Source organism: Ostrea edulis, chromosome 4 (assembly GCF_947568905.1).
Source record: "Ostrea edulis chromosome 4, xbOstEdul1.1, whole genome shotgun sequence".
Lineage (NCBI taxonomy): Eukaryota > Metazoa > Mollusca > Bivalvia > Ostreida > Ostreidae > Ostrea > Ostrea edulis.
Genome location: NC_079167.1, coordinates 62747927 through 62765041, shown reverse-complemented (window position 1 = coordinate 62765041; position 17115 = coordinate 62747927). Strand labels below are relative to the sequence as shown.

At 36.6% G+C, this 17115-nt stretch overlaps 1 protein-coding gene and 1 long non-coding RNA gene across 2 annotated transcripts in view; one reads left to right on the top strand and one right to left on the bottom strand.

Annotated features, from left to right (window-relative positions):
- The window catches only part of LOC125668199 (uncharacterized), a 29332-nt gene extending 14892 nt beyond the window's left edge, over positions 1–14440 (top strand). The window contains exons 2-3 of the long non-coding RNA XR_007367502.2: positions 10126–10239; positions 14008–14440. This is a non-coding gene — a long non-coding RNA (uncharacterized LOC125668199). The remainder of the gene's footprint in view (positions 1–10125; positions 10240–14007) is intronic.
- On the bottom strand, positions 775–5544 carry LOC125668198 (uncharacterized). The gene is made up of 4 exons (XM_048902029.2): positions 4381–5544; positions 4105–4188; positions 2667–2834; positions 775–1256 (listed from the first exon to the last, which is right to left on the bottom strand). The coding sequence occupies exons 1-4, from the start codon at positions 4607–4609 to the stop codon at positions 904–906; spliced, it is 834 nt and encodes a 277-aa protein (XP_048757986.2). The 5' UTR covers positions 4610–5544; the 3' UTR covers positions 775–903.
- Positions 14441–17115: the final 2675 nt, after the last annotated feature.

Sequence of the window (17115 nt, the reverse complement as noted above, 5' to 3'; positions counted from 1 at the left end):
ATTTGCCAAAAATTTGACAGTACAAGTTACCGCAATCTAATTAAAATTAGACCTTTCATCTCGCTCTTCTTTTCTGTTTGTCGCTCGTGAAAGCACGAGCGACAAACAGAAAAGAGCGAGATGAAAGGTCTAATTTTAATTAGATTGAAGTTACCGGTACTGTTATAAAAAAAATTGTAGAAGTAGAAAATCGGAGTAACTCAATAAGGAAACATTCTCATGACTGTTGAACCATCGTTGAATGTTCGCGATCCATCTTGAAATTTAGAGTTATCTCTCTTAAACCGTTTCCTGTCAAACGCTTACACAAAATATAATTTTTATTACAAAATTCGACCAGTCTTAACCGAATATAAATTATTCATATCCTTATATAAAAGAATCATAACAAAAACACCAATATCATGGGTATTAGCTCCAAGACCTGCGCATTTTATTGATGACAGTGCTTAACATGACTAAACAACGATACAATGTAACCAACAAAAAACCGTGGGAGGGTGTTGCCCGGGGGTGGGGGTATTGTGAGTGAAATGCACGCAGTCTTAAGCTCGAGTAACAAAATAAACTCTACATTTATAGCCGTTTCCTGCCACGCTAAATTGGTCATACAGCTATTCATACTGGACCAGGTAAAAATAGAAAAAGAAAAGAAACACCCCAAAATACCAAAAACCAAAAAAAAAAAACAAAAAAAAAAACAACAAAACAACAACAACCCATGTTTGAATGGAAATCGTTTGATTTCTTATTATAGAATTTCTCAGCCTGTAATAAATATACGAACTATTTATTCATAATAAACATGACAACAAAACAAAACACACTTATACTATATTGTAATTATGCCCATAGTCGAGATGAAATGTTAAAACTTAAGTTGTGGAGAATTACGAATGGCTCTTAAATCTTTAAGAGTGTGTCCTCCTGATTGGTAGCGAAAGATTGTTTTAAAGCAGGAAAATCCTGCGACGGTGCCACTGTACTTGTAGTGTGCCTGCTCTCTGTAAAACCACTATCATTGTCCACAGCGGTAGATGTACCTTCCGCGTATGAATTTTTCAGAAGTTCTGTTTCAATGTGGTGAGCATGCTGGCGTGAATATCCCACCTCTTCCGGTTGTGTAACAGTTGACGCGAGGGAATTACCCGAAGACATCGATATCTGACTATCTGGTTGTGCCATAATATTTGTAGACATCATTTGTTTTTCATTTATGATGATCATATCATTTTCCTTGGAAATTCCATCAACATCTACAATAAAAACCAAGATTTTGTTAGAATTCGAGAATTCTAAGTATCACTTTGAAATCTTTCCACAATTCCTTTCATGCAACTGGATCACCTAGCCTTTTCCCGATACATGCTAGAAAAAAGTCTCGGAAGTAAGTGCAATTGTGAATGTTAGTGAAAGATTTCAAAGTAGCGAAACACAATACAAATCCAGTTAGAAATTGGGAATAGTGTCATCTACTCTATAAATGTATATCGGGTACAAAATGATTAGAATTACATATTTGCCAAATTAGTTACTATATAAATGATATTTGCATTTCTATTAAATGATACCAGCATTCATATTCACACCAAAAGAAACTGAAAAATTGTATCATTCAGAGTATAAAAACAAAAACAAGTAAGATAAACATGTCTGAGAACATTGTGCCATTCAAAATATGAAAACACTGAGATAAGCATGTCGGAGGACATCTGGATTACGCAAGATGGATTGGCTGGATTTAAGTTTGAATTAAGGATAAACAGGTTATCAAAGGATATGCATGGATACCGTTTTTTTGTACCAACAGGGTATAGGAAAGTGCAATTTTTGCCGTATATGCATCCTCACAAGTCAAGGTTTTGTTTACGTACCCTCCACATGAACCCTTGACGAATGTAGCCATTTGAATTTCGGGCTAAGGAGTCCGCATTTCATTGGGTCCAAGTCGCACAATGGAGCCAATCAAAATGCGGTTCTCATTCTATGCACGTGATAGACGTAAACAATAATGACTGCGAACAAAAGATGACAAGTTCCTCAATTTTTTCAACTTCTTGTAGCATATGCAATGATATCAACTTAAACAAATACCGCCGCTTTCTCTCTCTAGTAGAGACGATGTATTCTCTTTAGAGAAGTCGAGAGGCATAACCTTCATCGACTTCTCTTCGCAAGCATTCATATTTTGATTCTGGAAAACGTGTAAATGCCGGAGTCGGTGATGGTTTATGCTTCGACCGACGTTTCGACTCAGATGTGCCTGGATTTATACAATAGACAACTTGTTTTCAAACATTTAGCAGTAATGCACAAAACCATCACAAGGAAATCAACACTTACTTGCTTTTAATCCATTTTCAACATGTCCCCTGTCCCGGGTTTAAATCACAACTCTGTTTACTTTCTCTTAACTGGTCCCCTATTTTGACAACTCCCAAGACCAGTTAACGTAAACACGGGACAGGGGACATGTTGAAAATGAATTAAAAGCGATTCGATTGTCTTAATGTCCAACAATCGCTACGATCACGGATATTTCCGACAAGCGAATAATCAATAACCCCCCGTGCTTGTCGGAAAACCCATAGAGCTGCGGTTAAGAAATAAAATACGCAAAGGAGAGGGTTACCGGAAGAGACTACACAATTGCATATGGTACTGACCTAATATCTGTTTTGGCTCGTCCGCGTCTGTAGGGCTGCTTATGAATTTGTATCCAGATGGCGATGGTACGTGTTTGGAGCGACAGAACATAATAACAAGCACAACAATGATGATAAGGATTATGAGCAAGACGGCTAAAATCAACCATACAGCAAGTTCAAGGGCACCTACAAAAACAAATGAATAATAAAAAAAGATTTTGGAAAGACTATTATTCTGTATCCTGGGCAGAGATTTACGACTTGTACAACTTTCATGGTACTAAATTCAAACAAGAGGCCCTCACCTTGGCCCGTATTTAAAGATTTTTCTTATATATTTGCATGTAAAAATTTGATCCATATTGTGGCCCCAACCTACCCCTGGACAATGATTTTTACAAACTTGAATACGCACTATGTCAAGAAGCTTTCATGTAAATGTAAACTTCTCTGGCCCATTGGTTCTTGAGAATTTTTAAAAAAGATTTTCCTTGTAAAATTTTGATCCTCTATTGTGGCCCCATCCTACTCCCGGGTCATGATTAAACTTGAATCTGCACTATGCTAGGAAGTTTTCATGTAAATTTGTACTTTCCTGGCCCAGTGGTATTCTCTTTAGAGAAGTCGAGAGGCATAGCCTTCATCGACTTCTCTTAGCAAGCATTCATGTTTTGATTCTGGAAAACGTGTAAATGCCGGAGTCGGTGACGGTTTATTCTTCAACCGACGTTTCGACTCAGATGTGCCTGGATTTACGCAATAGACAATTTGTTTTCAAACATTTAACAGTAATGCTCAAAACTGTCATAAAGAAATCAACACTTACTTGCTCGAAACGTCGGTTGAAGAATAAACCGTCACCGACTCCGGCATTTACACGTTTTCCAGAATCAAAACATGAATGCTTGCGAAGAGAAGTCGATGAAGGCTATGCCTCTCGACTTCTCTAAAGAGAATAGCCCAGTGGTTCTTGAGAAGAAGATTTTCAAAGATTTTACCTACATTTTCGCATGTAAAACTTTGATCCCCTATTGTGGCCCCATCCTGTCCCAGGGGATGATGGTTTTTCAAAAACTTGAATCAGCACTATGTCAGAAAGCTTTCATGTAAATTTAAGTTCTTTTAGCCCGATTGTTCTTGAGAAGAAGCTTTTTAAATGACCACACCCTATTTTTGCATTTTTGTGATTATCTCCCCTTTGAAAGGGACATGACCGTTAATTTGTACAAACTTGAAAGTCCTCCACCCAAGGATGCTTTTGCCACGTTTGGTTGAAATTGACCCAGTAGTTCTGGAGAAGTCGAAAATGTAAATATTTACAGACGGACAGACAAACAGACGACGGACAACAGGCGATCAGAAAAGCTCACTTGAGGTTTCAGCTCAGGTGAGAGAAAACTATAGAAATGCTGTTTGATTGTAACATTGCCAAGATACACTTATAAAAATCATTTACCTGGCATTTCGTCAAATGTCTGAGACCCTTTTGTCAAGTTGACGGAAAGAGTTACCACACTTGTTGATTCCGCACCTAGAAGTACTATCAATGAAGACGTAATGTTAGAGCACAAATTACACAAAGTTCTGCTCTTTATTAAAATGTCAAAGATTACGACATGTTTGAACAATAATAACACTGTTTCAAAGAAAAAGAAATTTTATCAATTCGTTTTTAATTGATATTTTTCTAGAATATTCAAATACTAGATCCTCTGATGAAAAATAAGATTACCTTGACAATATGAGTAACACTGTTCTGGAAAATTCCCCGATTTGCACAGATCGTCAGAACAAAATAAACACCGTTTTTCGTCAATGTCACAATATTGGCTCGGAAATGTACAGGTTTGGTCCCAACAGTTATACCGGAAGCCTGGGTCAGGTTGTTGGGGCAACTTCAGTCCGAAAACTGACAAAAAATTAACAATCAGATAGAAAAACCTTGTCCATCGTAGTCCCATCCTTATTTTTAAACATTCTAGCTCCGTCGAGTCAATAAGCTAAAAATATACCTGGGATTTTCCGCATAGATCTTTAAATAGTAATACGAAAATAAAATATACCATTTTCATCAAAGATTTTAAAACTCAAAGGACGACTATGCAATGCTAGTGATTGCAGATAATTGCTAAGCACATTTTTGGGGGTGTAATCTATATCATAAAATGGACATTGAAAGGGAATATATATGTTATAAATATCAATCGGATTTCATTGTGCTAATTTTATCACTTCAAGGTAAAATATCTATTTATAACAACAGATAATGCCTTATGAATTTCCTTTAATTGGGTATAACCCAGTAAGGTTTCATATCTCTTGCAAGTTATGGAGGTGCAAGAAGACGACATTAACAAACTAAACCACGTGCTCTATTTCATGTTATTTTTTTTAAGGAGATATAATACGAACTTCTGTGTCATAATATTGTAATTTTTACATTTTCATTTCAGAGCAAGATTTTAATGCTAAATTTATGATTTTTCAATTCAATATTCTATTATTTTTTTTATTTTTTTTTTGGTGCTGTTATTTAAAAAAGTAGTAAATCTGTTGCTGTAATTTATGATTTCTATACTTATTTTTTTATTTACACATCTATTCAAATACTTTTGCTTAGTTTATAATTTCAATACTGAATTTCTATTTTGTTTAGTTTCTATGTTAATACTTTGTTTCCATTCTAATAATTGTTTAATTATACATGTAATTTGGATATTTTGGAAATGATTTTACATTCCTTTTTCAATAATTTTGTTTTCGCAACCTATCTCCAATTTTGTAGAAAAGTAATACATATATGTATATAAGAAGTTGACCCGGATGATCAAAACGCCACTTGCAGATAAAAGAAAAAGTGCAATGGGTAGAAGTTTACGATAGAATGTGAACTTCATTCTCCACCAGAGGGCGTATTGAACTTTCTAAACTGAACCGCCCCCGTATTTCTAGCTGCAATAATGTAGCCCTCTCCGATTTTTTTGGGAGAGGGCTACAACTCCTTAGGATTTCCGTAATGGTGCAGATGTGGGAGTGATTCACTCCCGCAACATTGCCGATCATCATTCTAAACAATAGCTGGCTATCTTTACGTAAATAAAATGATATTCCATGTTTTTTAGTCAATATATAAATTTACAACCTGCAACCTGTGATTTATGAGGCTCTATTCTATTGTTTTTAACATTTTCGATATACAGTCTACTCCGGCTACATTGAATTTCAGAGGACCAACTTGAATCGTTCATTATATCCAAAGTTCAATATAAACGATGTTAAATTATATAGATATTGTTATTTGATTTTTACTTCAATATCACAGACACGTATACAATGTAATATAAGTGACTTCAGTATAAGTGGAATGGACTGTATTCCACTTTGTGCGATATGCATGACGTACTGAAGTTTCAACTTCCGGTTGTCAAGTTATTTGCATATGCCCATATAAAGTTGTGTTTACATCAATGGCCGAATATGGATGAGAAAGCGATTTCGTCGGAATCGAAAAGGTTTTTTGATACCATTATTCAAATCTGGGAGATAACATGTACCAACCTCTGCCTGATATCATAGTGGACACCCTCTCAAATGGATTTTCATTATGTGATCTCCCTCCCGGAGGCCTTAACCCTTGATTCGGAGACCCTGATACCTTTCACAATATTTTGGTAGAGCCTTCTGTACTCCTTATAAATAGACCCCAAGTTCTACAGTTAAGAAGATGCTGTTTCAATTTTTCAAATGTATTCATTCGGCATGTTTGTGAAAATTGGCATTCAGTTTCTCATCAAAATGTTCCAAAGATTACGGACTGTGACAACAAATACTAATAAGTCACCCGAGTGTCTCAAGCGACCTAAACATCCAAGTTTGTTTGTCACCTTTAGTTTTTGGGAGTTGAACTTCCGTAAGCCAACCGGTCTCGGTAGTTCAGTGGTAGAACGTTCACTTCTTAACCGGGAGGCCGTGGATTCAAGCCCCGCTCGTGCCATGGCCGCGTCAAACCTATGACGCAAACATAGGTAGTGATTGCTCCTTCGCCAAACGCTCGGCATTTAGAAGTGAGAATGATATGATCCCGTGTCACGGTAGGCGTTGGCACGTTAAAGGACCCACACTACTACGGTCCTGGGCGCTAAGCACAGGTCTAAAATGGCACTCCACCTACAACTGGTGACGTCTCATTCACAGGCAATAATATCGCTTGGGCTTAGATTTACTATTAAAGAATAAAGGTATAGAACTTTACATATAGAGTACCCAAGTTAGCCGATGTAAAAACAATAACCCAAATGGTGTAAAATTCTACTCTGTATTCAGGGGCGGATCCAGGAATTGCGGTTACCGGGGGGGGGGGGGGGGGGGGGGGCACTGTATGAAGCAGGGGTCTGCCTTGAAGCTTCTGGATTTTACAGATTTTATAGGGCCTGAAATATGTCTCCTATTTAGTCATTTGTACATTATTTTATCATTTTTAATAAGGTGAAATTAATAAAATGACGCAAATTTTAAGGGTTTTTGGAAAACAAATTAAGTTCTCATAATCAAGTAATTCAAGAAATCAAAAGATTTTGTCATTCATTTCTCTGGGAGTGGAAGAAATTATTGCTTCTTTTATCGTTTAGTACATTTTTCTAAACAAGATACCACGATTTACTTAAAATTTGAAAATTTTAGGGGGTGGGGTGGGGCGTTGTCTGCGCCCCTCCTTAAATCCGCCGCTGGTATTATAATATATTCTATGGTTATTATAACGATCTAGTTTGCCAATACGTACAACCTATCATTGCGTTAAATGCTGCCTGACGTGTTTCATACCAATTGTTAGACCGTTCTTGTTACACTGATTTTGACTGCGGATAGCTCCGTTTACCTGATCAGGATATAGGGCTCACGGCAGGTGTGACCGGTTGACAGGGGATGCTTACTCCTCCTAGGCACCTGATCCCACCTCTGGTGTGTCCAGGGGTCCGTGTTTACCCAACTATTTATTTTGTATTGTTTATAGGGGTTATGAGATTGATCACTATTCGTTATCTTCACCTTTCATTCATACATAATCAATCTACTATCTACAATCGACTTCAGTTTATGAATTGGGGTAAGAAATTCATTTTAGAAATGGTATCTTATGCTACACATACTACGCAATAGCTTATTGCAATGCGCAAACATTCTGTTTAGTCGTATAGTGTCAGGGTCCAGTTAAAAGTCGACCAAAAATAGTAGGCATTTTTCCGAATTCATTTCTGCAGATCTTGGGAAGTATACGGAACTTTGGGATGAACTTTGGTAGTAGTGTAGATTGATAATCAGAACACAGAGTAGAATTTTATACCATTTGGCTTATTGTTTTTACATCGGCTAACTTGACTACCCTATATTTAGAGTTCCATACCTTTACTCTTTAATAGTCAATTCGATCCCAAGCGATATAATTGCCTGAGGTCTCCATAGTAGTGAAAAATTCTCGACGGGACGTATAACAAACAATCAACAATTCTTACGCCATCACGCACTGCGCACATGAATGAAAAGGTGAAGATAACTAACAGTGATAAATCTCATGACTCCTTTAAAGAATACAAAGTAGAGAGTTGGGAAAACACGGACTCCTGAATATTCCATTGATGGATTGATTAAATATTGTTTAACGTCCCTCTCGAAGATCAGGTGTCAAAGAGCATCTCCTGTCGACCGGTCACACCTGCCGCGAGCCCTAGATATCTTGATTAGGTACACATGTAAACGGAGATCCGTAGTCAGAATCAGTGTGCCATGAATGACTTAAGAATTGGTATGAAACACATCAGACAGTATCTGACCCAATGACAGGTATATTGTAGAGGAGTTCGGTGTGGGCGCCTCCACATTCTCGTTTTATCTGAAATTCTCTAAACATTCAACAGCTAAACTTTAAAACAAAGAGAGCTTATTTCAAATTATGAGCTCCATATAAACAGAGCTGTTTGTTTTACAATATGATAGGAAAAAATATAAAAGTATATAAGATTAATTGCTGTTCGTTATCTTTACACAAGTTTGTGAGCTAGGTACTGTATGGGTGGGTTCATTGTTGATTAGAGGGGTTGAAGGTTAAAACATAATCACAACAGGCCTGAGTGAGCCAATGTTAACTACACAAATTCAATGAAAATAAATCAATATCGAAATTTAAAAAAACCCATTGAAATTACTATGATGTATACAGTAACTAATTTGTTTTCCTATGAAATGTTTGAAAAAAAAGTACGCCCTTTACGTTGATTTTATAGTAAGGTAGCAGTTGACTTTTTACATACATGTACTAATTGAGTGTAAAATGAATTATTGACATGGGTAGGACATTTACCCAGAAAACCCCGTAAGGGTAGCTTTATCATGGGGCCAGTCTGAAACCACATGTACATGAAGCATGCTTGAAGTTACAAGCTGTGACGCCGCAACATCCAAATGAAACCACAGTGACCTAATTTGGGGTCGCGACATGCCTTCTCCCAAGATGCATCAACTGATCAATAATATATATGACCCGGGCACGAAAAAGCTAACAGATGGACGGATGTGGAACTTACGTCATAATAGACGGCCGTATAAATAAGATAAGGTGCAATGTATATGAAATAGAGATTGTAGGTACTTCCTATGTTATACCTGATCCAGGGGTCCTTGTTTGCCCAACTCTCTACTTTGTATTGCTTATAGGGATTGGATTGATCGCTGTTCCGTTATTTTCACCTTTCATTGAACCAACTGGAATTTTGCACATAATGGTGTCGCAGTAATATTGTATGAGATTTTCTTAGAACTATGAGATTTTGGTTACTACTAGAATAGATGTGTAAATATGGGTGTATATATTTTTAAATTAATGTAAACCTATAAGTAAATGTGTTTAAAACGAGAAAATGTATGAAGATTTATTTTTGGTGTTCAAAACATTTATTTCCATATTAATATATACACTATTATACATGTATATGGATATATGATAAAGATGAATTTAAAACATGTAAAATAAAAGTGCATAAAACGTGTAAGAAAATGCATACAGAAGTATCTAGAATGTATTTTTAAATGTATCTGGATGTGTCCAGAACATGCCAAAAATAGCAGATATGTTTAAAACTTAAGACGTATATGCATGTAAAAAGAAAATCATGTTTAAAACAAGTAAAAAATGTAAGAAAATTTGCTTATAATAAGTAAAACATTGTATATACTTGTGTTTAAAACAAGTAAAAAATGTTTGTAAATGTTCTTACAATACGTTCAATTACCGGTATGTTAAATTAAATGTGTTTAAAAGACGTACAAAATAAAAGAATGCCATTGATACTGTATACAATTGTACCAATTTAGCCGAGAATTTGTTAAGATATGGCAAAGTATTTTCAGCAACAGATAGCCCAGTTCTGGTATGTCGAAATGCATTCATCATTCGAGATTTGACAGTCAGTCTCATTGTCACCAGGTTTAGCAGTTTCATCTGATGGCAGAAGGCAGTAACTTCATTCTAGTCCATCTCACTATAGTCAAGGAAGGAAACAGACGCATCTTTCAGAAAGAACACACCTGTAATCTAACGGTACAGTAGTTAATAAAGTTTGTCTGGGAAAAAGAGGAAACTGTCATGTTAGTCTATATCAGTATTACGGATTAATTCTTTCTTATCGATATCATTCTTTCTTATCTCACAAGGTCGGTGTCATGTAAGTCGATATCAGCATTACGGAATAATTCTTTCTTATTTCTCACATTATCACCAGTGTGAGATCGACTTTACCCATGTGAGACAGCCATGTGAGATTTTTCTACATCATATACCTAGTAGTGTATCAGCCCTGATACACCTATCTTGGCTAGGGTGAGACAGCTGCAAGTAGGTTGGGCTGTCTCGCCCTAAGGGCCGAGATATCTCTGTCTCGATGACGCCACGTAAACAAAGTTCTACAACTCTTACAAATTATATGAAATATTGAAAACGGGCGAGTTTGGTAAATCCGAAAAAATAAATAAAAATAATTCACTTATTTCCAATTTTAGTATCAATTAGCAAGCCCCTAGGAGCTGCTTAATAGAATATACATGTACTTGAACAACACAACGATAGATATGACGAGTTTCTCAGCCAAGCAGTTCAGTTAATTCTAGACCACATGAGGGGATGTGGACCCATAATTAATCATCCAATTATCGTGACCAGCAATGGAATAAAGCTACAAAACCCAGACTTTAGTATGTTTCACAATACCAATAGTACTGGAAACGTAACCATTAAAGTAAACTCACTGAAGGAATGAAATAATCAAATATCGTTGTACAGTATATCATGTATTTATGCTTGGGTCAATCCCCCCTCCCCCCAATTTAAAAAAAAATGTATATCATATACCTAGTAGTGTATCAGCCCTGATACACCTATCTTGGCTAGGGTGAGACAGCTGCAAGTAGGTAGGGCTGTCTCGCCCTAAGGGCCGAGATATCTCTGTCTCGGCCCGTTGTCAAGGGGCTCTCTCGCCCTCAAATTTCAAATGGCTATTTCTTCTTTAATCTTTTGAAATCTAACATAACTACATGAAAAAATGATGTTAGACACAATTTTTTTCATATATAATACTTTCTTCCACGACAAAATTTAATTTAAGCAGAAAAATTAAATAAAAACGTTTTTGAAAACAGCGCTAAATTGTAGCGAGTATCTAAGCAAAGGGGGGTAACCCAAGTAACAATTGTTTATTTAGAACAATAACACGTTTAACTTCATTTCAAAACAATCAACGTTCTAGGTGACAGAAAACAGTAGGAGGATTATGGAGGGTGATACTGAAGCATTTTCAGAAATCCCCGGTCCTAATGGAGATAAAATGTTAATTTACAGCAATTTTGATGTAGAAAACTGTTTTAAAACGATTTCTGAAATCTAAAATCCCGAGGACTTGGCAATAAAACGAGAAAAGTAGAACCATTATCTTCCGACGTATTTCAACGACTTATAGATGCTAAACAGATGGGAAACGGTAAAAAAAAAAACTTACTTCAGTATAAGGTAACATTCCTTAAGCAAAGAAATAGCAGCATCAGATCTGTAAACATTCCCGTTCATACGATGACGCCACGTAAACAAAGTTCTACAACTCTTACAAATTATATGAAATATTGAAAACGGGCGAGTTTGGTAAATCCGAAAAAATAAATAAAAATCAGCAATGGAATAAAGCTACAAAACCCAGACTTTAGCATGTTTCACAATGTCAATAGTACTGGAAACGTAACCATTAAAGTAAACTCTCTGAAGGAATGAAATAGTCAAATATCGTTGTACAGTATACCATGTATTTATGTTTGGGTCAATGACCCCCCCCCCCCCCCCCCCCCCACCCCCCACCCCCCACCCCACCCCCCACTTTAAAAAAAAATGTTTATCAACTTGTTGTGTTTTAGGTATATGATATAAACAATATCACACTCTAATGTTGATCTCGGACCTGGGATTGCCCCTCGAGTGATCTCGGCCCCCGCCCTACGGATTGTGACGTCATATATTTTCTATGATTTACGTTACACGGTGAAGATTTACGTTACACGGTAAAGTAAAAATATTTTGCATTGTTATCTTTGAATTTTAATGTATATAGCTTTCTGTTGGACAACCTTGGTTTTTTTTTAGTTTACACTTACAGTGTAAACCATTTTCGGGTATGCTCTTTATGCCTATTTAATTAGTTTTTGCATCGAAGTTCAAATGAGGATTTTAATAATTTAGAATTTTCTCAAAGCTCCTAAATTTATGCACTAAACTGTAGGTAAAATGTGAGAAAAATAATCCTTCATTATTTACTCGTGTGAGATAGGGAAATTCCACCTCTGGAACAAGATTCGCTCTCTAGGACTCGGCAAAGCCTCGTCCTAGACTGCGAATCTTGTCCCCTCGGTGGAATTTCCCTATCCCACACTCGTATTAATGAAGGATTCTATTAATCTCACAAGGCTGGTGTCGTGTGAGGCGATATCAGTACAAGTATAGCTTTAAACGATTAATTGACTGTATCTTGTTTAATATCTCTCTCGAGAATTTTTTGCTCATATGAAGACGTCACGAAGAACCGTGAAGGGCTTCAAATTTAGGTCGGCGCTTACGGTCATTGAGCAGTGAGGGTTCTTTAACTTGCCACACCTACTGTGGACCCGTGACATTCACACCTGATGCCGAGCGTTTGGCGATGGAACTGTCACTACCTGTTTTAACGACTTAGGTTTGACGCGGCCGGGATTTGAACCCCGGCCTTCCGCATGCAGGGCGAACCCTCTAACCTCTAGACCACCGCGGCGGTGCTTTTAAATAAAGCTTGCCGTCTTTAGGAACAACCCTATACAGTAAACTGATATAAATGTATGATATGCTTTAAGAGCAATTCTATGTAATGATCAAAGAATTACTAAGGTACTGAGAAATGGGTTGTCACAGAATATGCTCATACTTACTTTAAATGTTTCTTATTAAATACTTTAACGAAACATATATATTAAAATTGAAAAAAATTAACCCTGTTGCCATGGCAACAGAATGTCATTTCTCACCATATTTGTTCATTGGATAGCATTAAAAACCCAATTTTTGTGAAATTTCAACATTTTATTACATTTAACATATGAAATATATCATTAAATTAACTTATTTAATTGAATCATATTTGTTTCTAGATTAAAAACAATAAAAACCAGATTGATAGTCAGTATAGAAAGTATTTTGTCAAGCAGTATAAGATAGGTGGTTTCTTCAATTTTCATATTTGTGATTTTTTGGGATTTTTTGATTTTTCAGGTCTTACTTCCTAAAAAATGCAGCATAGGAAATTTGAAATATTATGACCAAAAGTTTGAATAGGTTTTATAGCACAAAATATAAAAAATTCAAAGCGGGTATTTTTTTCGATAAAAAGTAACGATTTCTCAAAGTTAGGCTTTATATTTTTATTAAATGACCACATAATCTAACTTTTCTAAAATGGTAATTCTTAAATAAAATAAAGTATTAAAAAAAAAAAGCTACAAGAATCTACTGTACAATATTTTTTCTAGTATGACCCTGAAGTAGACATGATATTTGATAGAAAGCATTGTTTCTTCAGTCTCAACCTAAAGTAAACAGAAACAAAAACTACTAAATGGCTGAAAATTGCCCAAATTCTATCAAGAAGAATTTTAAGGTTTGCGTGCAAAAAAGACCATTTCTGTTATTTGTTGAATTATAGAAACGTATTTGATAGTTGATATGAATAATATTAAAATGTCAGTTTCATTATATTGCAATTTTTCTTCTTTTTTCTCTTCATTTTCTTTCTCTTTTTTTAAGATTGAGGTAGCAGGGGACAGTTTCGCACTATAGGCCCGGTCAACTTTTTCAAAAAAAATGGAAATACCCCATATTTGAAGTGATATTACATGTGTAAAAATGTATACGATAATTTTAGGATGCATGTCAAATGTAGCTAAGTGCTTAATAAAAATGTTGATATACAACATGTAGGTGTCACCATGATTCCTAGCATATAGATGGGTGCAAATACGAAACTAAGACACGTGGTCAGTTGCTGAAGAAATTCCGGTGAAAACATGCAGGGTCCAGCAAAAGTTCTGTAGCTGTGAGGGAAGGTGGATGGCCCCATATGAGAGGTAGAATTTTGAGAAGGGCAGATAGGGTTCTTGATTGTGCACAGTGTCTAAATCCCCATGTTTGGTACTGTGGTGGTGTAGGGGTGGTTCGGATTAGCCCAAATGAGAGAAAATCGAAGCAAAAAAGGGGAACCTGCTCAGAGCATGTTTTGTGCACCAGCACCAGTATTTATAGATGACATGTAATTTAGGGTCATAATTTATTAACTACACTAATATGAAATACAAGTATTGACATAAAAGGGAAATATGATTTTCCATTAGTCTGTCATAATCTGACTTTGGTGTATACCCCCTATCCATATGTTTCAAAACCAAAGAAACTGTCCCCTGCCGCCTGAAAATTCTGTAAAAATGTTAAGTCGTACGTAAAATAGATTATCACGAAATTATCTCCCTTTCAACCAATGAAATAAATCAGAATTTTCACATCATACATTTTGTACCAATCACAAAGGAGAGGAAGTGTATTGTCCGAAGACTGTAAAATACTTCAACTATATAATACCGTCTTCAAGGAAGACGGTAATTACGGATTATTTCTTATCGATATCATTCTTATCTCACAAGGTCGGTGTCATGCTAGTCGATATCAGTATTACGGATTAATTCTTTCTTGTCGATATCGTTCTTTCTTATCTCACAAGGTCGGTATCCCGTGGGGATCCGGGTTAGAATGGGTCCTTAGTACCCCCTTGCTTGTCGTAAGAGGCGACTAAATGGGGCGGTCCTTCGGATGAGACCACAAAAACCGAGGTCCCGTGTCGCAGCAGGTGTGGCACGATAAAGAAGCCCCCCCCCCCCATGCTCAATGGCCATAAGCGCCGAGCATAGGCCAAAATTTTGTAGCCCTTCTCCATATGAGTGAAATATTCTCGAGCGTCCCGTTAAACAATATTCAATCAATCACAAGGTCGGTGTCATGCTAGTCGATATCAGCACAAGTATAGTCGATGGACTTTGAACACTTCGTTTGCCTACGATAGCTGCACATAGGCGTAGCTTGGGTTCGAATATTACCGAGGCTATCGACATTTTAACGTAAAAGGTGTTTTTTTTTTTTTTTTTTTTACCGAGGCAGCTGCGTCGGTTGCCTCAATGGAAGCTACGCCACTGCTGTAAGTTTGTCATCAAATAGCTCGTTGCTCGGCTACTAACCACGTATCGGTAGAGGTACAAGTATAATGAATCAGTTCTTTTGTTTGTTTGTGTGTAAAGGTGAAGATAACGAACAATGATCAATCACATAACTCCTACAAGAGAGTTTGGCAAACACGGACCCCTGGATATACCAGAGGTGGGATCAGGTGCCTAGGAGGAGTAATCATCCCACTCGCCGTGAACCCAATATCTTGGTCAGTTAACTGGAGTTATCCGTAGTCAAACTCAGTGTGCCAAGAACGGTCTAATAATCGGTATGAAACACGTCAGACAGCATTTGACCCAGTGATAGGTTGTATTGGCAAACTAGATCGTTATAACGGCAATAGAATTTGCGTAATGCTGACTTTAAACGAGACTGTTGAAACCCCTGTGCTATCAACTTGTTTGTTAGTAGCTTGCCTCGATTTAAAAACTTGACCATGCGCAGAATCAGTTGAGATATAAACATCATATGCAGGTGATAATGTAATATTGCTACATAAATACGTCTATCGTAAGACGGGATCTCCATTTTGTAGGTCATATGCGAAAGTCCCTGGATTTTCTTTTCGTATGCTTGGTGACAATGAAACAGCCACTACCTTTAATGAACATCTAAGGTTTGACGCGGGATCGAGAATGAAACGAACACCCAACTATTAGGCGACAGGTTTATTTGGTTTCGGGCCATCTATTAAGTAAACTATGGAATGTCATTGGTAGTTTTCACTGTTGCAGATTTACAGCACTCTGGGAAAGATTTTGGATAGAGCAGAAAGCTACAGTTTCACCCCTGATATAAATCTTGATATAGCATTAAAACCTATGACTTTTCAACACTATACACGACCATTCCTCACGATAAATCAAAGACTAGACTTTTTGACATCATAGACAGTTGCTTCTTCAACAAAAACGGAAATATTCATATCTAGTGATCAGTCATTCAAAAACTTACTTTGTTAAACACCACTCTGATTCCACGCACAAGTACTCTGAAGTTGAAATAAAAAATATGCTGGAGTTCCTCATTGACAATATCTTCGTGGTCTTTGGTGATCAGGTCTTCCAACAGTGTGTTGGAATTCCCATGGGCACGAATTGTGCTCCTTTGTTAGCTGACCTGTTTTTATATTCCTATGAAGCAGAATTTATTCAAAAACTTCTACGTGAGAAGAAAAAATATCTCGCTGTGACCTTCAATTCGACTTTTAGATATATCGATGACGTTTTGTCTATTAACAATGATAGCTTTCATTCATATGTCGATTTGATATATCCCTGTGAGCTCCAAATAAAGGACACCACAGAGTCGTCCACTTCTGCTTCATACTTAGATATTTTATTGAAAGTAGACATTAACGGCAAACTGACAACTCAACTGTATGACAAACGGGATGATTTCAGCTTCTCCATCGTCAACTTCCCACATTTATGTAGCAATATTCCATTATCACCTGCATATGGTGTTTATATATCTCAAGTGATTCGATATGCAAGAGCTTGTTCTGGGTATAGTCAGTTTTTAAATCGAGGTAAGTTACTGACAAACAAGTTGATGGTACAGGGATTTCAACAGTCTCGATTGAAGTCAGCATTTCGCAAATTCTATGGTCGTTATAACGATCTAGTTCGTCAATACAAC

Bases quoted from the DNA above. Each gene is read 5' to 3' on its own strand.
- LOC125668198 (XM_048902029.2), bottom strand. From the start codon at position 4,609: ATGGGACTACGATGGACAAGGTTTTTCTATCTGATTGTTAATTTTTTG. The intron at 4,189-4,380 runs GTAATCTTATTT...CTTCATTGATAG, and splicing joins GTGTTACTCATATTGTCAAG to TACTTCTAGGTGCGGAATCA. The intron at 1,257-2,666 runs GTCAGTACCATA...TTTTTATTGTAG, and splicing joins CGAGCCAAAACAGATATTAG to ATGTTGATGGAATTTCCAAG.